The 26,690-nt window shown below is 35.2% G+C and overlaps 2 protein-coding genes across 4 annotated transcripts; one reads left to right on the forward strand and one right to left on the reverse strand.

Moving 5' to 3' along the window:
* Positions 1-561: 561 nt before the first annotated feature.
* On the forward strand, positions 562-12,962 carry LOC136223293 (uncharacterized). 3 transcript variants are annotated; one of them, XM_066011222.1, is made up of 16 exons: positions 562-724; positions 1,085-1,299; positions 2,286-2,541; positions 3,108-3,187; positions 3,790-3,828; positions 4,486-4,504; positions 5,563-5,616; positions 8,150-8,277; positions 8,359-8,427; positions 8,762-8,847; positions 9,829-9,938; positions 10,147-10,197; positions 10,379-10,437; positions 11,231-11,275; positions 12,043-12,117; positions 12,607-12,962. In XM_066011222.1, the coding sequence occupies exons 2-16, from the start codon at positions 1,147-1,149 to the stop codon at positions 12,730-12,732; spliced, it is 1,350 nt and encodes a 449-aa protein (XP_065867294.1). In that variant the 5' UTR covers positions 562-724; positions 1,085-1,146; the 3' UTR covers positions 12,733-12,962. The 3 variants fall into 3 exon arrangements, with proteins under 3 accessions (XP_065867294.1, XP_065867296.1, XP_065867295.1); XM_066011223.1 differs by lacking the exon at positions 562-724 and adding an exon at positions 731-861; XM_066011224.1 differs by lacking the exon at positions 5,563-5,616.
* Positions 12,963-13,339: 377 nt separating this feature from the next.
* LOC136223443 (uncharacterized) lies at positions 13,340-15,496 on the reverse strand. Its single transcript, XM_066011438.1, has 6 exons — positions 15,251-15,496; positions 15,076-15,170; positions 14,894-15,002; positions 14,773-14,786; positions 13,748-13,849; positions 13,340-13,658 (listed from the first exon to the last, which is right to left on the reverse strand). Exons 1-6 carry the CDS (start codon positions 15,426-15,428, stop codon positions 13,479-13,481), a joined length of 678 nt encoding a protein of 225 aa, XP_065867510.1. The 5' UTR covers positions 15,429-15,496; the 3' UTR covers positions 13,340-13,478.
* Between the last annotated feature and the right edge of the window lie 11,194 nt (positions 15,497-26,690).

Genomic DNA, 26,690 nt, shown 5'->3' on the forward strand with positions numbered 1-26,690 from the left:
CATGTAAAAGTACTGGTAGTATCATCATACGCGTAGCTATATGATCTAGGGCAGGCAGACTTGAACATATCCGAATAATTGACGGCTTACAAGTGGCGGGTGTGTTAAACTCGCCACTACAACAATACCCCGGGCTTCCGAATGCCTCGCACGCGCTCTTGCACGCATTAACCTCGCCAACTCTAAGCTCAGCTGGGCAATTGGTGTTAAGATCCGTGGAGCAACACGTTACCCGACCCACCACTTCCTTCAACGATCAGAGAAATTTTACGGTACTCTTGGAGTAATACTCCCGACCAATGAAAATCGTTTTAAATCCCACTACATCGACATGATTGGTGGAAAGAAAAACTATATATGCATGTGTCGTGAATTCATTGGTCGGGAGTAATGGTATGCCGCATCCGTTTAGACTAAATTTTGAATTTTCTCTTAAAAAAAAAATTTCCCAATTTTGACAAAAAATTTATGTCAAGGACAAAATGGTTCAATGGTGTGGTGATAAGGAATTTGGGTGCCATATATATATAACAATACCTTTCCTTTTGGGAAAATTTTAATTTTGTGAATTTCTTTTTCCGGGTTGCGGCTCTAGGCAAATGGGTAACAACCACGGTCCACAAATAGTTCGATGAAGTTTTCATTTTGGCGGGCGATGGCGAGCTAGCGTCAGAGACTGTTCTACTTTCTTACCTTCTTCACCATTTTTCTTTCCTGTTATTCTGTATGACTTTTCTTCCTTTTCAATCTGTCATGTGTTCTTTGTAGAAACTTTTTTCACTATATTTCTTGGCTTACACGGGCTAGCTCGGTTAGGCACTGGTTAATTGTTGGGTGCTGGCAGCTGTCTCTGGTTTACAAGTAATTGAATATCTAGTGTAGCAGTGTGAATTAGATTTTTGCTAAATGCAGTAGAATTTAGTATGTTAAGCAGTAGCATTTGATTGATAATAACATGGTTGAAATTTGGTACACATTTATCTGGAAGCTAAAATGTCTACTATACTGTTGTTTCTTCATCTCTTGGTGCTATTCCATTCAGCTCTGTTACTGACATTCAGTTTACATTCGTTTTAAATTTTAGGTCATCACGCTTTAGAGGCTTTTCCCTATGCCATAGTGGCTGAGGAGAAGCTATATGAATTTATGGCCTACTCCTTGAATCTTCGAGTTCATTCCTTATGGCGGAACTTCAATTCCATCGGGAAAAATATGAAATATTCTATGGGAGCTGCGAAATTCTTCTCCAATCTGGTGACAGTTGTTAAGGTTCATCCTTCATCTACTTTTTCTAAGAAGGTAATGCTCAATAATGTAGAACAAAGACCTGAAACCCCAAAAGATATTGCTTTACTGCTAGTAAAGTAGCAAATTAATTATGTTTATTCTTTAGTTGTAAGAGTTTTGTTGTGGTGTTAAATATCGTTTAACCAAAGAAACTATGAGTCATGCGGATATAGATGATGTTATTGTCCAAACCGGATGGGTGTGGGAGGTGTCATTCAGAGCTTTGAGTTATTTGGCAACGAAATTTCTTCTTGTATGATCTGACTTAAATTGAGTACTTCCTTTTACCTTTCCATTCCTTTTAGTTTTGGTGTTTGAGTTATCAACGGTATTTTGTATTTTTGGATGAAGTGGTTTAACTTTCTGTAGTACGTTAGATAAACAAACCAAACTGATGATTACTTCTCATTCCCTCACCCTATTGTGGTGCGCTCAATATGTGCACAATAACATTTCCCTTTTGTAATTTTGTAATTTTGTTAGTTCTTGGCTTCTTGCATCTTCAATAAAGTTGTTATTTGTGTAAGGAACAATTCAAGTCGCCATGAACTTTTTGGTGGGACTCAGCTGTTTTCTTCTCTTCTTTATTTTTGACGTGGACACAGATTTTTTTAATGTTGATTATTCTTCAATGCTATTGAGGTGATAAACACAGACTTTGAGAATTTGTTACACTGGTTTGAAGAGCAGATAAACTAATGAAAATAATAATCTGTTCATCATAGGATGATGAATATTTACAAACAGGGGAAGAAAAATTTATGGCAATATGCAAACTTGCATGTACAAACTTAGTGTCCTTATTTTTGCTTATCGAATTTGTTATCTTTAATATTTAGACAAATGCTATTAAATTCCTGAAGGTATTATGTTTTGCATTTTGTGCATAAGTTGATCATTTACATCTGCTTTTCTTAGAAAGTAAATACTTTATGTGCTTATGTTTTATTGGGTAATATTTTGATTATTGTTTTCCATTTCTTTGTGTGCCTTCTTAGGGCTGTTGTAGATTTTCTACTGCAAGTTCTGCTTTACCTCAAGTTGTTAGTGCTGCTTCTCAGAGTAGTAGCACACTTACCTCTTTCAAAAGTGAGCATGATGTTCATCAAGCGCCTGCCTTTGATTCTGTCGAGGGTGATGGAGTGGTGAATACTAGTTCTCAAAGTGATTTAGCAAAGTCTAGTTCTTCGAAAGGCAGAGTTATGCTCATAGATGGCACATCAGTCATGTACAGAGCTTACTTCAAGCTTTTAGGTATGCAATTGCTTGCTCAACTCTTAGATGACTTTATATCATGTCTTGCTGTTGTTATTCATCTGACTATTATGTAGTTGGGTTCATTGGGCTGTCTTACCTTGTCTATTCATCTAAATTTTCCAAGTTAGAGAATTGGATGGAGCTGACTTACTTCAATTGTTAGTTTTGGTGCCTCCAGTTTATAGCTAACTGTAGAGATTTGAAATTATACATCTCATGTCATATAATTGCACTACATGATTATATTATATATCTTTGAATGCTTCCAACAGGTAGCAAATTAAAGAAATTAGGCAATTCTGTTATATATATATGTATATATAATCATTAGTGGTTTTATATGTGCTTGATATACCATAGGACATAAAGCACTTCTTAAAAGATAATTAGATCACTGTTTATAGTTTTTATCTGAATTTTTGGATGTCTTGTATTATTACCTTCTATTATATTACAGCTACCATCTCTTATATAACCTGTACTGAAATTATACCAATTTGATTGATGTCCCAGTAACTAATATGCTTCGCTCATCCTGTTTCCTTTCTTCTGGTTGAGAGCAGCAAAGTTGCATCATGGACATCTGTCACATGCAGATGGTAATGGAGATTGGGTTTTAACTATATTTTCAGCACTTTCACATGTAAGTCACATTCATTTTAGATGGTCGATTTCTTATTCTTTATTCATGCTGTTGTACTTGTGGTTAAAGCATTGTATTCACATGGTTAGATCGTATTTAGGCTCTATTTGTTTCTTCAGAATAACTCCTTTTAAAAACACCTTTTTGAGGAAAATATTTACCTCTTACTTCTTTGTATAATGTGGTCACAATTACCAAAATTATAAATCACCTTCTAATAGTTGGAGTGCACTAAAGACTATCAATTTTCTTTCAATTGAAAAGACTATTGAGGTGTTTGTACTTGTTAAAACTTTATACTTGAGTATTTGAAAAGTCATACCAAAAACTAAAGAGTTAAGATTTTTCTGATGATTAGTTTTGCCGGTTATTGCTGGCTGCCATTGGCTGAAGGTGCCCAATGGTTCTGCGTAATGGCTATTTCCAAAATTAAATGGTATATGCAAAAGTAAATTAAGATCCTACATTTTTATTGCGTGATAATGTCCTTCCAAGTTGTTCAATATGGACTAATTATAAACATCAAATGGACCAATTATATTTCATTGTGATAAGTTCATTATTTTTATAAGTCTAAGGCATTATTATTATATTTCTTGCAGATAATTGATGTCCTGGAATTCATTCCATCACACGTGGCGGTATGATATTTTTCCTAATGCTTGTGTACATGTTTATATGTGCATTAGCTCTTATCTTTTTCATCAGTTTTTATTTTGAGATGACCTGTTAGGCAATCAGAACCCAAGGTCCAGCCAAAAAAGAAATTTGAGTTAGATCAAATTAGCTAGCAATTGGAGCCCAAGGTCCAACCCAAGAAAGAAAGTTGATAAGATTATTAAATTAGCTATGTCCTTGGATTAGATTAAATTAACTAGATCTCAGTTCATATACAGTTAAGGCTTATGGTGCTAGTTTTTTCTAGATTGGAGCTATATAGGATTGTAACTTTATGCTTCAGCATGTAAATTCCAATATGTGCCATTGAGTTTATTCTTACACAGCCTGGGTGGGTCCATACTGATGTACTTTTCATGTACATTAGATGATGTCCAAATATTACGTGTTCGTTTAGAGTATAGTTATCCCAAGTCTCTATAGAACAAAAATAATTTGGTTAAGAGTAGCTTGTATCTCTCATAGAAGTTAAGAGCACTTTTCTCCCATTTTTCTATGACTTATGCTATCTTTACTGTTACTCTGACTCTCTCTCTCTCACATCTATATTATATAGTTATTGTTCATGGTTCCTGGATGGATGGTCTTACTTACCATTTGGTTATTGCTATTCTTTGCAGGTGGTTTTTGATCATGATGGTGAGATATGATTTTTGTTGATATTTCTAAGTAGAACCTGATTCTCTCTCTCTATCTCTCTCTTCTTGTTTTCTTTTCCCCCCTTTATTCTACATGCTCTTTGATATTTGTTTTATGCTGTTTTATATGCTTACTAAACCTGGCACTGTCAGGAACATTGATCCTGACGTGCATATATTCCTTTCATGTGAAGTACTGGTGCTTATTGTCAGGTTGAAATATGGAAATATTTGGCAGTGTGGAATCTTTGTATTTGTCCAGAGGGAGTTAACAATTATTTGCGATTGAGGCACTTGTTTTCTGTTATCTGTCTCCTGATTTCCTCTTGTGTATGTCTCTGAACAGCTCCATTAGTCAACATGGCAACTCTTGTTACCGTGGATCAGAATAAATGGTCTCCCTCTCTCTTCCCAATTCACTTTTGTATAACCATTCAGGAAAGAGTTCTGATAATTAATTGATTACGTTAGGGTGTCCCGTGATATTTGATATGATGGATATATTGAAATACAGTGCCATTCTGAATGAATTAAAACATTTTAATGAGGGAGATTTTACTGAATTAGAGGTACATCTGCTGATGAAGCTTTCTCACTTTCAAGAAGAGCGAGAAGATAAACCTTATATATTTTGTGATACAGTTTTCTCTGATAGTCTCTTGATGAAATCTAGAAGCAGCCGAAGGTGTTTTCTTATAATGAGAGTTGAAAAGCTCAATGCAGCAATACACTTATCTGTTTTACTTATAGCATGTAATGGAGTATTTGTTCAAACTAACAAAGAGAAGGGCAATAGTGACTTGGAAACATTACTCTCAAGTTATACCAGACCTTGACTTTTAGTGACAGCAGAACCTAGAGGAGTGGTTGTAATAGAACTTGTGGCAGTTATACATGGTTTATAATCTCAAAGGTTGATTTTTTTTTTTTTTTTAATGACAATATCCTACTTGTTATTTTTTAGTCAGTGGTGGAGAATTCACGAGTTATGAAGTAAATTGGATTGCAAAATTGTCGTATGAAATATAGTTTTGATAGAAAAAACTTTTTTGGTTTCAGGAGTTCCATTTGGTCATACTAGTGTTTCATCCAAAGAAAATGTCATGGCAAAAGGTATGTTTTATAGTAGTTGTGTGTATATCTTTTCCACGATGAGATTAATTATCCCAAGAGTACAAGGTAGCACATTTAGCAGTGAAATACAGCGCCCACTTGTCTAGATGGGAAATATCCTATTCTATGTAGCTATCCTAATATTTTTCAAATACTCAGGGCTTTAATACAACAAACATACTGCGGATCTTGTTATAGAATTTAGCTTCAAATTCTAATGCTTTTTAGCTAAAAGTATTCAAATTCAATTCAAATTCAAATGATTTTTTTTTCTTACCGTCACCCCCACCCAGATTTTTTAATTTTTTTTCTTATCGTCACCCCACTCAGATTTTTTGGCATCTGAATGCTGTGGTATATGTTAGATTAGATCTCAAATGGCCTATCTTTTTATTTTATTTTTTACTAAAAAGAGGTTTTAGTCTTTGTTTTTTTCGTATGATACCCATTATCTAAATATATGATAGTTGCATTATTTTTAATAATTTAGTAATTATGTGAAGATTTTCTAACTGACAGCAATAAAGTGAAGCTAGTTGAAGTATGTAGAACACACAAAACAACATGAAAGCACAAAGCTTAATCTTAAAGTTACTTGAAACTTCTATATGTATCAACTTACTATAAGATAGCAGAACTACATAGGTATATATAGGCTAATAACTTATCATCCTACTACTATATCAGGAGTCCCAAATTAGGTAAATTTTATACCAATAACATAGAGGATGGAGAGAATTTTTTTTAATAGTCCTAAAGGGCGGCCCGGTCGCACTACACGTCCCCGCTGAGCGAGGGTCCAGGGAGGGGTCCCACCACAAGGGTGTACTGGGGGCAAGCCTTCCCCTGCCAATTTATTTGGCAAGAGGCCGCTCCTAAGACTCGAACCCGTGACCTCTTGGTCACACGACAACAACGTTTACCGTTGCGCCAAGGCTCGCCCTCAGTAAAATTTCTGAATAATAATAGACCTCCTAAAAAAATGGTACTACTACTCCTAAACTTCCTAAAGTTTATATGAAAATCTGGATACAAATTATTTACTTGTAGAATTAAAGACCAAATCAAAATAATTCCTAAATTTAATTTTCCTTGATGGAACCTGGTTGAAGAAAATTCAATCTTGAGTTTTGTATTTTCAAAGATTAACAATTGGATTTGGAGGAGTTGCATATCTTCTTGAATGATACCAACATGAGTATAACTTGTAACTTCATACTTTACCTTCACCATGCAACCTCTATCTTCTTACTCTGGTTAGATTCCGTAAATCTTTCTCTGTCATTCTAATAGTAATCATCTTCCTAATTGCTACAAGCTCCTTATATTTTTTTTTCCAACTCATTTTTATCATGTGGGACTTCCAACTTGCACATGTTTGTTGATATCTCAACAACAGTCAATGGTTTTGGTTCTTGATCTTCATTATGGACTTCTGTCTTGAATCTTTCTTGCTTATTCTTGGCAAAACTTCAAGCTTATCTAGTTTCGCTTCCTACTTCTTCAAATTTTCTTTTATTCACCTTTTTCTTATGTTGAAACATTTGGCTAACCATTATTTATAATTTGTAATCGGTTGAATGAAGTTTGCCAAAACTTTGTTGACTCAAATTGAATCTTTCCTACTTACAGGTCGGACTTTCATTACTAATAAAAGACGTTTGATATTCTGAAACTCAATAAAGAAAATGAGGATTGCATGTTGCAGTTCCATTGTAGCATCCCTTCCTTGGTTGCGGAAAAAATTCTTAAATAGTGAAATGATGAGCTTTAGCAAAATCCATTCTGATTTGGGTCAACTTGGCTGCATTAGGTTGTGTGTTTTTATCCAATGGATGTGGAACACTATTTAATTACCTTGTTGAATTACTTGATTGACTTACTTTATCCTTGTGTTAGTTCCATGTACTGTCTGAATAAGTAGTATCTAGGTACTTGCTTAGGAGGGAAACTAGACCTACAAATGCAGAAACTATAGTTGAACCATTACTGTTGATATATGGTGGGTTGGGTGTCATACAAATTCATTTCCTATAAATGAATATGGTGGAGTAAAGGTGGGATTTGAACCAATGTTTTTATTGCTTTTGATTTATATGCTGGTGATGGATTCTGAAAAATGTTAGCAGGTTGGTTTTGTTTCTATTTCTCAATACTATATATGTTACTGCTTTTCTGGTAATCTAATCTATCTTCACAGCTTCAAAATTGCCAAAAACTACGCTGCCACCCGGTTGTGTAGTAATCTTCCTATTGCTGAATACCCCATGTCTAAGTGTCTTTTAAAATCGGATGCATTTATTAAACCTGTGAACATTACTTGTGGTTATTCTGATGCCAAAAACATGGTCCTACTAAACAAGACAACTTGAATTCAAGTCAATGATTTAGCTTCTTTTTTTTTCTTTCTAGTATATATAACAAAAGTTGTGTTACATCATCATGTATTTTCTTTTTAACATTGTAGCTTATGGGCTAAATTCAGTAGTTTTGAGTTTACCTAATTTTGAATATAAATATTACTCTTTTGAAGGTTTGAATTTTCGCCACACCTTGTATCCTGCATACAAGAGCAACCGTCCCCCTACACCTGATACCATAGTTCAGGGTCTTCAATATTTCAAAGCATCTATCAAAGCCATGTCGGTTAACATTATTGAGGTAAATAACATGTATTTCAGATTTATTAATTTTCTCTCTCTTGCTTTACATGATTATTGATCATGAAAGTACACAAGCCAGGTGCCAGGTGTAGAAGCGGATGATGTGATTGGAACATTGGCTTTAAGGAGTGTAGATGGAGGGTTTAAGGTAATTATTCTAACTAGCTTGATGAATTGTCTTGAAGTATGTCTACAATATTACTGTATATCTGTTTTGGTCCTGAGCACATTGGCACATTGTTGAAACCATTTAATGCATTTTCTAGCAAAATTATAAGTCAATTAATAAATGATTTTACACCACTTCATAAATTTCTTGTTTAGCTGAATGTATCTTTACTTGACTAAGGCAAGATATTCTTCATGATTACGTGATAAAAGTTACTGCATTGCGTACATTTAAAGCCTGGTAATATAGTGTTTGACTAACAAGTTCACTATTCTCCAAGCAAGTCACTCATGGTTGACTGATTTTCTAACAGGTTCGAGTTGTTTCTCCAGACAAAGACTTTTTTCAGATCCTATCTCCTTCATTACGTCTTTTACGACTTGCACCACGTGGACTTGAGTTAGTATTTCAATTAATCAAACAATAACATTTCTTAGTGTCAGATATTAATATGAATTGGGTCTTTAACTATAAGCTTAAGCTTTTAGTTCAATTGGTTCCATGACATGGTATGAGAGCCTCTTTGACCAAGTGATCAAGAGTTCGAATCTTGGCAACCTCATTTATTGATTTAATTGCAAGACATGGTAATATGGGCCTGTGCTGTGCACACTTCAAGCCTATTGGGCATTCGCATGCGGGAGTGTGTCAGATATCAATATAAATTGGGCCTTCAACTATAAGCTTAAGCTTTTAGTTCAATTGGTTCTATTTGTTGTTTAAGAATACAAAATAATTTTGAGTCCAAATGGCTGTATACATATTGTCAAGTAGGCATCAATGAGTTTTATTCTTGTCCATTCTAATTAGATTTTCTAAATTTGATCTCATTTTGATGGACGTAATATCTAAAATTGATAGAATGAAAATAAATATTTACTATATATGTTGGGGAGCAAATGGCAAATTTGTTGTAGAAGAGCTGAAACCTAAGACCACTTGATAGTTATTATTTTTCAAGAATAGTTGAATTGAAACCTAAGACCTGCTCTCACCTGGTGCAAACCTCTTTTGATTAGGATTTTGAAAAACTTCTAGTACTGTTAGTAAAGGATGATTCTTAACAATTTGATACACTAAATACTTCACCCATTCAAATGAAGTTTTGACTACCTTTTTTTGAAATTAGCTTCTCATTGCTGAATTGCAGTGTGAGAGATGGTGTTTGGTTGTTCTCCTGTTTTTAGTCAGACAATTTTATTTTATTTTCGAAGGAACTGCATATATTTTTGGAATAAGTTGGGAACAAAGTTAACCAGAAGTGTCAAAGTTTACTAATAATTGTAACTTGGTTTCACTTATTTGTTTTGGATTTGTTAACAGTTTGTTTTGCTTTGATAGTCTAAGGTTGTGGCTGAGGTCTATTATTTTGATTGCCAGGATGGTTTCATTTGGACTTGAAGATTTTGCAAAATTATATGGAGAATTGAGGCCTTCTCAGTTTGCTGATGTAATGGCTCTAATGGGTGACAGCGCTGATAACATTCCAGGTTACCTTGTGCATCTTTATTAATAAGTTAATATCTTGCCTTTGCTCTGATTTTTCAACAAGCAAGGGAAAGAAATGAAGAGGACCACAGGAAACAAGTTTCATGTATTATGTCGCACTTGCTGTTTCCTTCTCCTTCACTCTGAGATCCAAGTCCAACTTAGCTTGAAGGTTCACTAATCAGTGTGCTGCTAATTTAACAAATGCAGGAGTTCCAGGAATTGGAGTTGTTCATGCTGTTCAACTAATCACTAGCTTTGGTATGTCATTATTTATCATGTGCTATATACGAAATGTGAAACAAGGCTAATATGTTATTCCAGTCCGTGATGGAATTTGAAAATCATTTTTTTTTCTTTTTAATTTTTGAATTTCCTATGAAACGAAATTACTTATAATGTGCCCATATGTAATTTGTTTTAATTGTCATATCTTTTGTAGGCACACTAGAGAATTTGTTGCAGTGTCTTGATCAAGTAGAAGGGGAACGTATCAGAGAGGTAGAAAGTCTAGTCTTATTACTGTGAAATGCAACTCAGTGCCACGAAATTGTCTTATATTATTTTGTTTCAATTTTTTTGTATGACTCATGTAGTAGGCAACTAGTTAGTACGTGCATTTAGGCCCTAGGCTAAGACCTCTTTAATCATTGGTGTGCCTTTCACTTTTAAGTTTTAGTTGCTGTGCTATTTAAATGCACAAATTAGAATGGTTATATCTTTTCAAGTTTCTATCAGCTATCAAACAAGGAAACTTGTACTCTCTAATTTTCTATGCTGCCATTTTCACTTCCAAAGTGGGAGAGATGATAATCTTTCCTGTTCCCTTGTTTTTCCAACTTTTTTGTTTTTGCCAAACAGAGTTTCTACTTAGGGACAGTTCAGTTATTTGAACTTCCATCTCAAACTTATGCTAGTTGGTTAGTTGATGCTTAAAATCCTTACAGTAGTTAATTTGCCATCTATTGACACTAGAAAGTTGGCTCCGAAAGGTGTGTTTGTGCTTGTCATATTTTTGCTTTAACATGGATACAGAGTAGTGGATGTCTGTGTAATTTCTAATTAGAGAATGAAAAATAGATCAAGAAAATTGTCCTATAGGATATTGCACTTATTATGTGAGAGGTTGATTTTCCATGCTCTTTTAACAAGTTCAATGTAACATACTATTTATTACTCTGTCATGGGTAACAAATATGAATACAAGAACCTTTTAATGCTTTTTTCTAAAAGTTCTCTCTTGTGAAATAGTGCTAACACATTTTTCCTTCTCTCCCATGTTTTGCCCTTGCAGACCTTGAGAGAAAATGCTGATCAGGCTGTCCTAAGCAAGAACTTGGTATTTCCTTGATGCCTTTTTGTCTTATATTATACGTGTTTTTATTAACTTGTAAACTATGCTCCAACGTTCAGATAACTGAATCTTGCTCTGCATGCTGCGAGATAATGGCCTTGTTTATGACTGATTATCAAAATATTAAATCTTAGATGTCTTCCCAATTTAAAGTTCAATCTTTATCAATGATTACAACCATTGCGTTCTCCATAGACATTTATTATCATTCTGCCGTTTATGAAATTCTGCTTTCATTAGAATTATTTGGCATGGCCATTTTAGAGGTGAAGACTCCTCACATGAGACATGCCCAGTTAAAATCTGTGTTGGGCATTCTTTTAGAAGTATTTTGGTCATTTACAGCCTGCCGGTTAGGTCTAGTTCAGGAACATGCATGCAAGAAAACAAACCATATGATATCAGAACCACCTAGGTTAGGCCAGATGGTAAAGGTAAAACTTACAGACTTGTCATGCTATGAGCTTGTACCCTGGGTATGTGAAAGCTGTTCTGCAAATGAAATGACAATGTTCTTCAACTTTGATGAAATCACAAAATTTCAGATATTTGTTCTTGACTTTAAAGCATAATAAAACTACAATGGGTACCCATAGACTAAATAACTGATACAATTACAAGTACTGGGTAACTGGGGTCGGTAATCCCAACCTTGTTCTCCTAACAATAAGCCTCTACAATATGTTGAGGCTCATATCACCAAGCTTATTGAATATGTTGAGGTTGACCTTTCTTTATTTGGATCGTGGCAGGCACTTCTGCGTTCAGATCTTCCCTCGTATATGGTGCCATTTGCTACTGAAGATCTCAAATTAAAAAAACCCCAGGTTTGTGTTACTGCAACTATTACCGTATATAAATCTAAACATTCATTGTTATATTATGTGCAGTTGTTGGTGTAAATCTAATTACCTTACTGCTTAATATGAAATCTCTTGCTGCCAAATGGCCAGCAGCGGAATTGATACATGAAACTTGAAAAGTTGCAATTTTAAAACAAGTACTTTCCATGATGGCATGAATAGCTAAAGAGAGATGTTTTCAGTTCATTTTAGCTTTTGTAGGAATCCTAGTGGTGCAATAGCTCTTATGCACGACAACACGATTTACAGAGACAACTTGTTTGATGGCGAATCATTTGACTGACATGATTATCATTTTTATATCATTTGTCGTATATAAGCATTTTTGGAATATATAGATCACGTAACATGATTATGACAGTGACACAATAACTCGTTTTGACACATTTTAAGATTCCTTTGTTACCTTTTGGAAAGGCATTCCATAACTTTTAAGACTTTGGACTGATGCAGGATAATGGAGAAAAATTTACAAGTCTTTTGACGGCTATCAGTGCTTATGCAGAAGGATTTTCTGCAGATCCCATAATCAGAAAAGCTTTGTATTTGTGGAATAAGCTAGAATCTCAATCTCAATGATCTCTTCTTTTGTCCCTTCAGAGGACTGATTTTGCTCTGTACAGTTAAACCCGGCTAATAGTTTAACTTGTCTGTCCTGCCCCATTTAAGAACTGGGCAAGTCGGGTTTTACCCATCCCGTTAAATATTATCTCTTTTTTTCTAGTTTAAATATTAATTGTATTCACAAAAAACTTATTCTGTATTTACGAAAATTATGAAATTATACAGGGTAAATACTTGGGATATCACTCAGGTTAGGTCAAATACATCAGATTTGATATTCATCAGCTGATAGACCCCAAAGAAATTCTTAAATGCCAAGCACAACATCTTCTGGACGCGGGTTAATTATTTGAGTTTATACTTTGAAATCTATAGTTTATATTTTAAAGTTTAAAATTTTATATAAATAACTGAAAATATTTAATTAATTAGTTACACAAATTAAAATTTAATTAGTTAATGTGATACATGCCATCAAATTATTCATCCGGTGCACAGGAGTATAGTAAAATCTCTTGGATAGAAGTCTCTTATAAACAAGACAATTATAGTAATTTCCCAAAAATATATTTTGGGTCCATATGTTGTGACTATACAAGTTTATGAGCTTTTTGTACTGATAAACCTTGAAACTTTTCCTTTTTAAGTCATAGTCAAGTATAGTTACTCAAATGTAATTAAAAAATTAACAAATATCTCAAGATATAAAAGAATTAAACTATCCTTTTCACTGATGCTCTACAAAACTGAGTAGCTCAACTTTATGATTCAGATTCAGACACTGATTCTGATTCTGAATCTGAAGATTCAGCTATGGTTTCTGCCTTTTCGAGCTCCAAGACAGCATTAAACCCAAAAGGACTCCCTGGTGTAAACAACTTCTTGAGTTGTTCAGCCTCTTGGATAGTGTTAATTTTGTTGTCCTTAACTTTCAAATTTTCCTGTTTTACATAAGAAATTTCACATTTACTAGTGCAGTTTCACAATAGCATCCCATGAACATGAACAGAGTGACATTAAAATGACTTACCTTCTTTGCATAATCTCCTATGGATGTACTGACTATTTCTTGTATTACGAAATTGGTTACACGTTCTTCACCAAGAATCTGTAGGAGGAAATCCCTTGGCACCTGTTCAAATAAAAACGGACACCGGGAAACATTATTTGTAAAACATTGTCTTACAGAAGAAATAAAATCGGAAACGGACACAAGTACAAAACACAGAAATCCTAATGAAGAGGGTTTCATGCAACATAGATGCCAACTATAAAATTCCCTGTATGAAAGTATCAAGGGAAAGTGAGAGTTACTGAAACTGCTTAAACACAAATTCTCTTGTGTGTAGAACTTCTGTAATAGTTGAGTGACTCGCTCGTTTTAACAAATTCCATGAAATAGAATTCATTTCATTTACCAAAACATTACAACATTTTTCAATATAGAATTAATTGAGCAAATGCTTCAAATAAATTATCACAAAATCAAGTCATCTTTGGCTTGATTTTTCAATTCTGACATCACAAGATCACTTCTTTTGCTTCTAAACATAAGAGGATAAACTCCAAATTTGCTAATAACAGTTTTAGGGAAGTGGACATATATCCTTAAAGTAAGAAATGGTCAAATTTTGTGCTCAAAATTTACAAGGCGGAGCAATTTTGGACATAGGCAATAATGACAGAATCAGCTTTTGATTGCTTGAGCAGCGCATATGGGTTGAGTTTAAAATCTTTTTGTTCTCCTAACCAAGGGGTGGTTTCGGCGGCCGGAAGTACACCGGACCCTGTGTCCCCTTCCCCTTCCTCGTTTTATGGTTTCTAGTTACTTGGACCAAAAATTGCTCTATGTAGCATTATTTGTATCCAAAATTGCTCCGAGTCGAAAACTTAGTTGTGTAAATTTGGACTTTATCCTAGAATTCAATTCTACCAAAATTTCTGTGGAAAGGTAAAATGAAACTATGGTTTGAACTTCCATTGCTAAAATTATCAACTTATACAAGCGACCAAACAACAGAATCTGATAAGAAAATCAATAATTGAGCTGCTCACCTTTGATGTCTTCCCTGGGTACATGTTAAAAAAGAAATGAATATGATTAGAATAGAATAGATAGATTACAGATTCACAAACACTTAAAAACAAATCCAATCCAAAGCAATTCAACTCTAACCTCCTTTTTCTCTGCGAAACCCAGGAACTGGAGGTGCAGTGCGAGCCAAATCCGCCAAAATCTTACCAAACACTTTTTCCGTCTCTTTTCCAGGCAAATCTACTCTTATCTGAAAACACAACATTATCACAAATCATTTACATTTCACTAATTAATGAGCACACAAGCCTGAATTGTTTAACCTGAATCTTGTCTTCATCACTGGACTCCACAACCACTTCAACATTTTTCAAGGTGAATCCACTATCCTTCGGCTCCGTAATCGTTGCCTCCAGTCCTAATTACAATCAAAATTAGCAACATAAATTACTCGTAATTACTAATTATAGATTGTGAATCTGAAGATAAGGTTTCTACCTGAGCCAACTGCAGACAGCGGGTTGCGGACATGTTCAAGAACTCTTCGTTTCCCCTTGAGATTAGAAGAAAACAGTAGCTTCAAATTGAGACTTGTGGCGGCAATGGCGGTTTTATGTCTAGGGGTAGAAACGTAATTGAAGGAGCTGGGATAAATTGCCATTGATATTGACGCCATGCTTCCTTCTCTTCTGCTACAGAATAGAATACCCACCTCTTTCTCCTGCGAGCTTGTGAGGACCAGTGAATTCAAATCATCATAATAAACGGCGCCGTGTCACACAAAACAAAGACATGTCCGGATAGGGGTAGCAACAAATAAAAATACAAATCCTACTACTAATCATGAATACTTTTGTTTCACTAGTATTGTATTGTAGGTGTTACTTTGTTTTTGGATAGTTACTTTGTTTTGTATTATAGTAACCATTACTATGTATTATAGTAATCATTATATTTTTTTACCATTGGCTATCGAAACACAATGGGATACTGTGTAACGAAAATAGGGTTCGACGAAAGATTTCGAACGATCTGTCGTGTGATGTTTGTGGGCAAGTTGAATCTACCCTCCATATTCTGCAGGATTGTGAACAAGCAAAGAAGATTTGGCTGAATCTTGTGCCTACGACGGTGCGAAATAGTTTCTTTGCCTTATCGTGTGAAGATTGGCTAACAGTGAATATTAATACTCACACCGATGTGCTTGGGCTGCAATGGAATATGATTTTCGGGTTTGCAATCTAGTGGATCTGGAAAACCAGAAACAATAGAATTTTTTATAGTAGAGGAGGTTCAGAGTTGGATTTGGAGTTCATCGTAGGACGGGCACGAGAGTATTGTGTGGCTATTAATTTAATCTCGACTTCTGGCATGGGAGGGAAAGAGGAGAGATGGATCTGTTGGAGGCCACCCGATGGGGACTGGGTTAAGATGAACACGGATGGCGCCAGTAAAGGAAACCCGGGCCCTGGAGCTGCGGGAGGTGTTCTTAGAGATGGAAATGGAAATTGGCTAGGAGGGTTTGTTGTTAACCTTGGAATCTGTACTGCCTTCTTAGTCGAGCTATGGGGGCTTTATTTTGGTTTAAAGATGGCGTGGAACCGGGGATACAAGAAAGTTGTTGTTGAATTAGACTCAAGCCCCGCTCTTATTCTTATGACCAATAGTTCGAGTGTTGACCATCCTCTAGGATGGTTAATCCGCGAATGTCAAGATATTTGGGATCGTAATTGGCTAGTTCGTTTCACTCATACTTACAAGGAAGGAAACAAAGCAGCTGACTGGATGGCGAATTTCACAGGCTCTTTCGCCTTGGGACATCACACGTGTGGTGCGCCTCCTGCAGGCCTCCAGGATATTCTTTATGCAGATCGGACTGGTCGAGCTTCGGCTAGAATGATCAGTATCTAGCTCAGTTTTTTTCTCCTTGCTTTTTTGCTTTCACTTTTGTTTTCTGTTTTCTTGCCTGGGCTTGTATGCCTTCCATTCTTACCAAAAAAAAAAAAGAAAATTAATCCAATTGTGGAAAAAAATAAAGTTATCATCTAATGGCAGAAATAAAGCTAACTGGTTAAAGGGCGTTCTGCCACAAGTAATTGGGGAAACTCAATCTGCTTTTGTCCCTGGAAGGTCAATAATTGACAATGTGCAGATGGCCTTTGAAAGCATCCATTTTATGAAAAGGCAGGGCAGGCTGCCCTGAAAATTGATATTAGCAAAGCCTATGATAGGGTGGACTGAATTTCTTGAAATTGATGATGGTTCGCATGGGTTTTCATGAGACCTGGATCAGATGTATGATGCTTTGTATAACAACGGTTAGGTATAATGTGTCAGTGAATGGAAAATGTTCTAATCAAATTGTCCCTGGCAGAGGACTCAGGCAGTGCGATCCACTTTCTCCCTACCTGTTCATACTGTGTGCTGAAGTTCTCTCTAAATTGATAACAAAGGCTGAAAATGAGGGTTTAATTTCAGGGTGTAGAATCTGTAGAAGGGCACCTTCGGTCACACACTTATTCTTCGTTGATGACAGTTTTTTGTTCTTTGGAGCAACAACAAATGAAGCTAGAAAGGTAATGAGTATATTGTCTGAATACGAGACGACTTCTGGTCAGGCTGTGAATTTGAGCAATTCGGGTATTTTCTTTAGTGCGAATGTCACAGTTACTTTGCAGAACGAGCTCAAAGGAATATTGAAGGTTGATACACCTCTGGATACGGGTCGATATTTGGGCTTGCCTTCGCTAATTGGGCGATCCAAAAAGAGGGTTTTTAGCTTTCTGGTTGATAGGCTGAGGAAAAAATTTGGAGTTTGGAGTTTTAGATTCTTATCACAGGCAGGCAAGGAGGTGTTGCTAAAGTTAGTGGCACAGGCTCTACCTACTTTCTATATGAGTACGTTCCTTTTACCTTTATTTATTTGTGATGAACTGCAAAAAATGATGAACTCCTTTTGGCGGGGTATGAAACCTGATGGGAAAAAAAGCATTCATTGGTTTGATTGGGCCAGGCTATAACACCCTAAAGACTTAGGGGGTATGGGTTTTAAAGATTTGCATTTGTTCAATTTGGCCCTTTTAGGTAAGTATGGGGTGGAAATTAGTACATGACCCAAATACTTTAGTGAGTAAAATGTTCAAAGCGAAATATTTCCCGCGGGAAAACTTGCTTTTCTCTGAATTAGGCAATAATCCTAGTATGGTTTGGAGAAGTATTTAGAGTGGTATGGATATACTTAGAAAAGTGATAATGTGGAAGGTGGGAGATGGTAGGTCAATTAGAGTTTGGAAGGATGCATGGGTACCAAAACTGAGCGAGTTTTGCATAAATTCCTTTATGGTCCCTGGATTGCAAGATCTAAGAGTTGCTGATTTGTTACTTGAAAGTGGGAGGGGAGAGGATGTGGATAAACTGAAGGGGTGCTTTAGTGAAGTTGAAGTGAATGTTATTTGTGACATTATCTTGCCTTTCACTGTCAGTGAGGATAGAAGAGCCTGGAACTGGTCTAAAAATGGTTTTTACAATGTGCATTCGGGTTATATTGTTGGGTTGGAGGTGGAAGAGGAGAGGCTAGTGAATGAGGGATGGAGGAGGATTTGGAGTCTGAATATGCCCCCTAAACTGAAGCTATTTATATGGCGTATTTGCTCGGGCAGCCTACCCACTCGGGCTAGACTGGCCCAACGACGCGTACCAATCACAATTGAATGCCCTGTGTGTGTGGATCAGGGTGAAACAGATAACCATTTATTTATTGATTGTTGTTTTGCACGTGATCTTTGGTGAATAGCTGGCCTCCCAATCCCACAAACTAACGGGATGAATTTTGCAGATTGGTTATTGCAGGCAATTTGTGGTCCGAATCTAGAGTTCACTGACAGACTCTACTGTGCTTTAAAGACCATTTGGGATCACCGTAACAGAGTCCTTTGCCACTTGTCATGGTGGTCGGTGGACATTAGCTGGCGACACGGCATCGATGAACTGCGGGATTGGCGGGCTTACCAGCAGAATTCAAATAGTAGGCATCCTTTAAAAGGTTGTGAAACCAAATGTCACATCAGTTGGCACTCTCTATTGGAGATGCTCTAAATGATAGCCGGTCGCCTCTGATACCCAGAATAGTCAGTGTTCGTGACCTCAGTTTCATTTCTCACTAAAATGCATTCATGTTTGAAATCTACATATTTTGTATCAGATCCTAACACAACCTCTATATATTTGTATATATTTACGTCACTTTTTATTTAATTATTGAACCTTATTTTGACTTAAAATTTTATTTAATTAATTTTTATTTGTTAAAATTCATATTGAAAATGTTGGGTTTTACCTCTTATAACCTTATATTTGGTAATATTTACCTCCCAACCTATCAAAATTATTGAAATCTCAACCAACGTGGATGATAAGTTAACAGTTCTATTAAAAAAAAATTATTAGTTTCATTTAATTTGTATAGATCGGTTTCTATTATGTAGGTTAAGGTTTTAAGAAAACTATTAATTTACTATTTGTATTGGTTGAATTTTTAATTTTGATAGGTCAGATGTCAAACATTAAGGATTAATGATTTGTATAAGTTGGTCAACATGGTTTTACATATTCTTATTTTAATAAAGTTATTTCGATCAATTTAGATAAAAAAAAAAAAGTGACGATAATAGCGATGTGATGACAACCATGTTAGAAAAGACCAACTTTTACATATGACATGATAATTATGTGATAGATGGAAAAAAGAAAATATTTTATTTACTTAACCCAGCTGTTTGAAATTGTCACATCGAAGCTGAAAGATCTAGTTTTATTTTATTTATTTTTATGGTTATTGCATGGTGCTATATTGCTGTTATGTCATCTATTACTATACTTAAAGTAGAATACTTAATTGCTGATGTGTAATTTTTATAGTTTTTTGGATTTTTAAAATTGTTGTTTTCTTAATTCTAAACGTATCATTGCTTAAGTTTTTAAAATTGTTTTCAATAATTGTGAACGTGTCTTCCTATACCAACCAAACCATAACAACCCTCAAAATTCAAAACTTCTAATATCATCTCCTCACTTTTCTCCCTGATATCAATTTTAATTCCTATTCTTTCTACCCACTTTCCCTAAACTGCTCCTCTCCCACTCTCAAAACCAAAACTGCTTCTTTCCCATTTTCTTAAATATCGTCAACTGCTTCGATACCCATCTGCATTCTTTGTTTCTCTCTCCCTGCTATTAACTCATTCTCTCTTTCACGTTCTCATCATAACTTAGCAGTTTCTTTTCTTATGCTTGGTTTTGCAGTTTATATCCCATTCTCATTCATATTAACCCCATTTGTTCTCTCTTTTGGAAAAGGTTTCAATCGTTTAATGTGAGCATTAGCATCATCCGTGTTATGTTATTTAGTCTTTTACTTTCTATGGTTTTTCAAAGAATATTCATTACCATCATCCATCTTTTCGGCAATTGGTTGGAACTTGCAAGGGCTTCTAACATTTTTCCATCAGCATTTTCAAAACTCACGCTTCAATTTCACATGTTCGCCTTTTTGGTTGTGTTAATTTATTATTCGCTTATAAGTTACAGCAACGGTAAAATTATGATCGTTTCTTTCTTAATCTTTGTAATCTAAATTGTGATTTTGAATTTTCATATTTTCTTTTCTTTTTCTATTAGTTATTTATGTCCTATGGCATCTGATTCACTACAGGTTGTGTTTGTTTCTTCAATTTTGTTTATATCTCTTTTTTTCTTGACAGTATTACAGGTGATTCAATTGCAAAGGAGTATTACATTTACATATAACATGAGATGGGTAAAAAACTTTGTCCTAAATTTATTTATATCTTCTCTTCAGGATTTTAGATTTTCATTTCTTCCACAAAAGCTCTTTCTTTAGAGCATGATTATCTTTGAAAGTGAAATATGCTAGAAGAAGTTAAAAAATCTTAAAAAAGACAAACTTGTGATGTTATATATGGTATAGATTCTACCGGAAAAAAAACACCGTATTACAATCTGATATTAGATATAGTATAGATTAGCATTTGTTTTTCTATTGTAATGTGCAGTTAGAGGAGACTTCCTCGGATTATTGGAGAGGTAATAAAAATCTGAAAATCTAAAGAGAGAGTTCATGGGACATCCTTTCTTGATCAAAAGAAATTAAAGCTGTTTTTGTGAGTACGGATTCTCAACTATTCTCTTCTATAGTGCTGAAAACAAGAACTTTGATACAGTAAATGCCATAAATAAATGCAACTTATTCTTTTGGTATTTGTTGTAGCTATTTTTTTTTTAATTTATGGCAACAATTCATATTAATTCCCATTGATTTTTACATAATTTTTAATTATGTAAGTGGATTTTTTAAACATTTAACCATGTTTCGTGTTTTTTTTTTGTTGTAAAAGGAAGTGCAAATCCCATCCTGTTCTATTATGTATGATCGATGCTCCCTCATCAGTAAAATCTTTAGCCTAAAGGGAGAAACAGAGAGTGTGTTTGTTTCAGTTTTGAAGAAAATTTGATTTTAATTGATGTATAATATTAACTTGGATTTTTATTTTATTTTATCAACTCTTATTTATTAATTGAAATTTTGTTTTTCACATATTTTTTATCAATTGGAAATTTGTTATCTAATGGTTAATTTATATAATTAGAACTAATTTTATTTAATTTCAATCATAATGCATCTTTTTTTAATTTATTAATTAAAAATATGGTTAAAAAGTCTACAAGGTTTCACATCTTGCGTGAGTAAAAAATTGTATGAAAGTCAAATATAGTTGTAGAGTAATTATATTATAAAAATATATTCATTACTAATTATTATTTTGAAGTTAGATAAATAAGATTTAATATGTTGAACTCTTATATATCGCACAAACACAAATTTTTTTCTAGGTAAGTTTTTTCCTACAAATTTAAGATATATTTATTACTACAATTTTACTAATTTTTTTGTTTGATTTTATTATTTCATTAATAAAAAATATAATACATTATACATCCCGTGCATTGCACGGGGTTTAATACTAGTACATATCTAAAATGAATGATCTTCCTGAAAGAAAACGAAATTAAATGATATTTGTAAAACAATATTTCAAAGTTTAATGACCGACCATAGGTGTAATAATCAAAGTTGGAATGAGTACTGAAACAAAAAAGTATCAATTTTTTTTTTATTTCTTTTAAAAGAAAAATGCATTAATGGACAAGTAATATTCATTAGATCAAATAAAGATAGATTTGAGTAGCAAAGACATTTTTTTTTTGTAACTACTTCCTTTTTTAAATAATCAGACATTTTCCCTCTATTTTTTTTTAGTTTGAGAACGTATTATATATATATATATATATATGATTCATTACATTGATTGCTAAAAACTACTGAGATATAATTACCATAATCATGTTGGAATTGACGTACGAAGATTTGGATATTTTTGGTGAGGAGTGTTTTCTGAAGGTGGTTTGAAATGAAATTGGAAGTTCTAATGAGAGAAATACCATGATTTGTAAACCAAGCCGCATATAATTAAGTTTAAGGGAAGTCTAGATAATATTTATGTAACTACGTTTCTTAAATAATCCGACATTTTCCCTCCACTTTTTGAGTTCGAGAGAGCCCGATATATCTAAATTTTTTTATTGAATTCTAAAGATTTTTTATCCGCCTAACACAACCTATATGAATTCAATGGAAAATATCACATGATTCAGGTATTGAAATCTATCAATTTTGTATCTGATTCTAATGTTAACTCCATTTTTATATATTTATGTATAAATACCCCAGCAAAATATCTGCCTAACAAAACCTATATGAATTTTACATGATTCACGTATTAAAATTTAACATTAACTCTCGTTCTATATATTTATATATAAATGTCACAGGAAAATATCCGCCTAACACAATCTGAGAAATATCACATGATTCATGTATTAAAATCTAACATTAACTCTCGTTCTATATATTTATATATAAATATCTCAGGAAAATATATGCCTAACACTTAGAACGATTATAGACCACATTATAATCCAAGTTGTATTGACTGTTATAAACCACTGAGATATATTTATCACCATCTCTCTGGAATTGACTCACAAAAACTTGAGTATCTTTGGTGAGGAGTGTTTTCTCAAAGTGCTTTGAAATGAAATTGGAACTTCTTATGAGACTATACCATGATTTTCAAACCAAGCTGGTATTATATATATATCATCTTTTCGTCTATACATTTCGTCAAATCATCTTTAAATATATAAAATATTCATGTAATTAAATTTAATTATTTAAAGATACGTTTTTAATTCATTTTTCTATTTTAGTTTTTATTTCCAAATTTAGTTTCACAAAATGAAAAAGACAAAGAAAAACGCATCATTAAAAAAATGCATATTGCAATAACAGTAAAAAAATAGAAAAGCTTTAATTTGACATAATGGAAAAAATCTATATAATTTTTCTAATTAAATTATCAAAATTTAAAGATATAAAATATTACGAGTAATTAAATTTAATTATTCAAAGATAAGTTTTTAATTCATTTTTCTATTTTAGTTTTTATTTCTAAATTTAGTTTCACAAAATGAAAAATAAAAAGAAAAACCACATCGTTCAAAAAAACTGCATATTGCAATAACAATAAAAAAAATAGAAAAGCTTTAATTTGACATAATTTTTCTAATTATCCAAATTTAAAGATATAAAATATTATGTGTAATTAAATTTAATTACAAAGATATGTTTTTGATTTATTTTTCTATTTTAGTTTTTATTTCCAAATTTAGTTTCACAAAATGAAAAAAAACGCCTCTTTCAAAAAAATGCATATTGCAATAACAGTAAAAAAAATAGAAAAGCTTTAATTTGACATAACGGAAAAAATATATACAGTAAAACCTTTATATAGGAATACACTTGGGACCGGACTATTTGTATAACAATTGGGAGGTTATTCCTATATAGAGGTTGGTATAACAAAGACTCTCAGCACTTGGGACCAAATTTTTGTATAACAATTGGGAGGTTATTCTAATATAGAGGTTCTACTGTATAACCATTTGTAATAAATCTTCTCATAATTTTTCTAATCAAATTATCAAAATTTAAAGCTATAAAATATCTGATAACATCGGGATATTATCCAAGGGATCAAAAGAGATATTTACCCAAACGACCACGTATTGAACCGGTCAAAGAAGGCAATGGCGTATCAAGCAAGACATCCAATGGACGGATCACCGAGACTTCGCCACACGAGACCCGTAGTCAAACCTACGTGAAATCCGCCATCACCCTTCGATCCGCCAGCTGAACAGCTGAGCCGATTCCTCAATAAAGGCAATTAATGGACTATTAATGAGCTAACGGACATACTTAAAGGAAACCAGTAACCGCCATTAATGAAGCATTAATGGAGACTTTCTAGTTACCAAGGGTTACAACTACTTGACTATATATAGCTTGCATCTCAAGCTATTAAAGTACACATTCACACAACCCTAGAAACCCTACTTTGTCAATTCAGCTTATTCCTCCATCTCTTATACTGACTTTGGCATCGGAGCTTCCCCCCGTCAAACCCAACGACGCCCCCACAGGGACGGAAGCTAATCGGAAGTTCTCCACTAGTCATCAATTGGTGCGGTGAGCGTGGAGCCCTAACCAAATAAGGGTTTCGTTCACATTGTAAGATATGACTAGTGGAGGGTCTAATCCCTCAACAGGGATTGAAACACCATTAGTAACACCATCAGCCAATCCTGTTGCGAACGCTGGTCGCGTTGATCCTGACGCTCCTACGGTGCATGGTGAGGGAAGTATGTCACCTGATTCATTTCTTGAAATATGTGAGGGATCCATAGGAAGAGAGTTTGGCCCTAAGATGGAAAGCCGCTTAAGGTCGTACATGTTAATTCCCCCGCTTAGACGTACGGCACCAACTCCTACGACATCCCAATGGCAAAATGTCACCATAGGACCAAACGCTCGTGATTCTTCGTTTTTTCAATCTCAACCTGCAGATTCCACGGTGATTACTCCCGTGACAGCTAGTGACCCACCAATAAATCGGCGGCTGTTTTCTGACGGAGCAGAAGGGAGTCGGAGGAATGATCAAACTTTTCCTGAGGGAGCAGAAAACCCAAGGATTAACATTGGCGGGTCTCGTGCTCTCAATAACACCAGGTCCAATCCCCCGGAGGGCGGACCAGAGGGTCGGAGACACAAAAAGCGTAGGAAGACGGATGGCAGAGGACGATCTAAATCTCCATCTCGCTTAAAACATAGATCATCCCAAAGAGGTAGATCTCCTCCACCCCCAGAACGTAGGAGAAGTAAGCGACCAGTTGAGGAACCTCGTCAAGATAGGCAACACCCGCCTCCGAATCAAGGGGCTCATAGGCAGGCTCCGCCAGGAGGACGTGGAGGAAGTGGTTCGCCATCGGATCCTTCATCTAATTCCAGCTCTTCATCTTCTCCGAGTAGATCTCCACGTAGAGGACGTGCCGGGGCAAATCCCGGGAATATAGCGGATCTAATTAGAGACGAGGTGCGCCGCCAGAATGAGGAGAATGCGAGACATAATCCCTTTGCCAATCGGGATTCGCCCTTTACAGCGTGGATAGAAGCTGAGGAAACGGATAGGCACTTTAAAATTCCTAATATCCCAGTCTATACGGGCGTGGACAATCCCGAAGCCCATGCCAGGAAATACCGCATGTTGCTCAGCCTCAACCGCGCCAGTGAGGTGGTATTATGCCGTATGTTTATCACCACGCTAGGAGGACCAGCTTATGATTGGTTCCAATCTTTACCTCCAGGATCGATTGACAACTGGGATCAATTAAGTAGGGAATTTTGTGCAAAATTCACCGGTTGCATCCTTCCAGTGGTCAAATCGCGGAAGCTCTTTGAATTGAAGCAGAAAGCGAATGAACCCCTCCGGGAATATGTGGATAATTTCAACAAATTGTGTATACGAATTGTTGATGTGGATGTCTCCATGGCGGTGGAAGCTCTAGTGAAAAACACCACATGTAAAAGCTTGCAGGAAGATCTGATCAGAAAGAAGCCTAGAGATATGGCAGAGTTGATAGAAAGATGCAAGGACTTTATGGAAGTAGATGACATCCGCAGGGAGTCAGTATCTCCGCCTAAAAGGGACAAGGGCGAATCTCGTAGACGGGATAAAGAGAAGGACAATCATCCTGATTCGTCATCCAGGGGCAGGCGTAGAGGCTCTAAAAACAAATCGGCATACACACCGACGTTTACACCATTAAACGCTCCAAAAGTGAAGTGCTGATGTGGATAGAAAACAGCCAGCACAAGCGGAGCATTTCATACCCCGAACCAAAAAGGGGGGAGTATATCAGCACAGGGAAAAATCCCAAAAATTATTGCAAGTACCACAGGAGGAATGGTCATGATACAGACGCGTGTTGGGAGTTGGCCAGAGAGATAGAAAGGCTTATAGAAAGGGGAAAGCTAGACAAGTTCGTCCAAAATGATAGCAAGAAAGGAGATGGTGATAAATCAAGAGATGATCAGAAAAAGAAGGCAAAAGGAACCATCAATGTCATTGCAGGCGGACCGAGATATCAACCTGTGCTAAAGAAGGCAAAGACCACCGCTTTGGATAGGGCATCCCTCAATCGCCCTTTTGCGGATGTAGGCCCGGAGGTTCCCCCTCACGCAGATGCTCTAATCATTACCATGATGGTAGAAGGATGGGAAATGAAAAGAGTAATGATTGACACTGGAAGTTCGTGCAATGTCATTACAAGAGGAGCATTCGCCAAACTTATGGTTGATCCTGTCCAAGTGGAAACCACTATTGTGGACATCCTAGGAGTAACAGGGCACACAATCCAAACGAAGGGACAGGTAACGTTAGATTGTGAGTTGGCGGACGAA

This window comes from Euphorbia lathyris, chromosome 3 (assembly GCF_963576675.1).
Source record: "Euphorbia lathyris chromosome 3, ddEupLath1.1, whole genome shotgun sequence".
NCBI classification, from domain to species: Eukaryota; Viridiplantae; Streptophyta; class Magnoliopsida; order Malpighiales; family Euphorbiaceae; genus Euphorbia; species Euphorbia lathyris.

Bases quoted from the DNA above. Each gene is read 5' to 3' on its own strand.
- LOC136223293 (XM_066011222.1), top strand. From the start codon at position 1,147: ATGGCCTACTCCTTGAATCTTCGAGTTCATTCCTTATGGCGGAACTTC. The intron at 10,438-11,230 runs GTAGAAAGTCTA...TTGCCCTTGCAG, and splicing joins AAGGGGAACGTATCAGAGAG to ACCTTGAGAGAAAATGCTGA. The intron at 11,276-12,042 runs GTATTTCCTTGA...GGATCGTGGCAG, and splicing joins CTGTCCTAAGCAAGAACTTG to GCACTTCTGCGTTCAGATCT.
- LOC136223443 (XM_066011438.1), bottom strand. From the start codon at position 15,428: ATGGCGTCAATATCAATGGCAATTTATCCCAGCTCCTTCAATTACGTT. The intron at 15,171-15,250 runs GTAGAAACCTTA...GATTGTAATTAG, and splicing joins GCTGTCTGCAGTTGGCTCAG to GACTGGAGGCAACGATTACG. The intron at 13,659-13,747 runs GTAAGTCATTTT...TATGTAAAACAG, and splicing joins TAGGAGATTATGCAAAGAAG to GAAAATTTGAAAGTTAAGGA.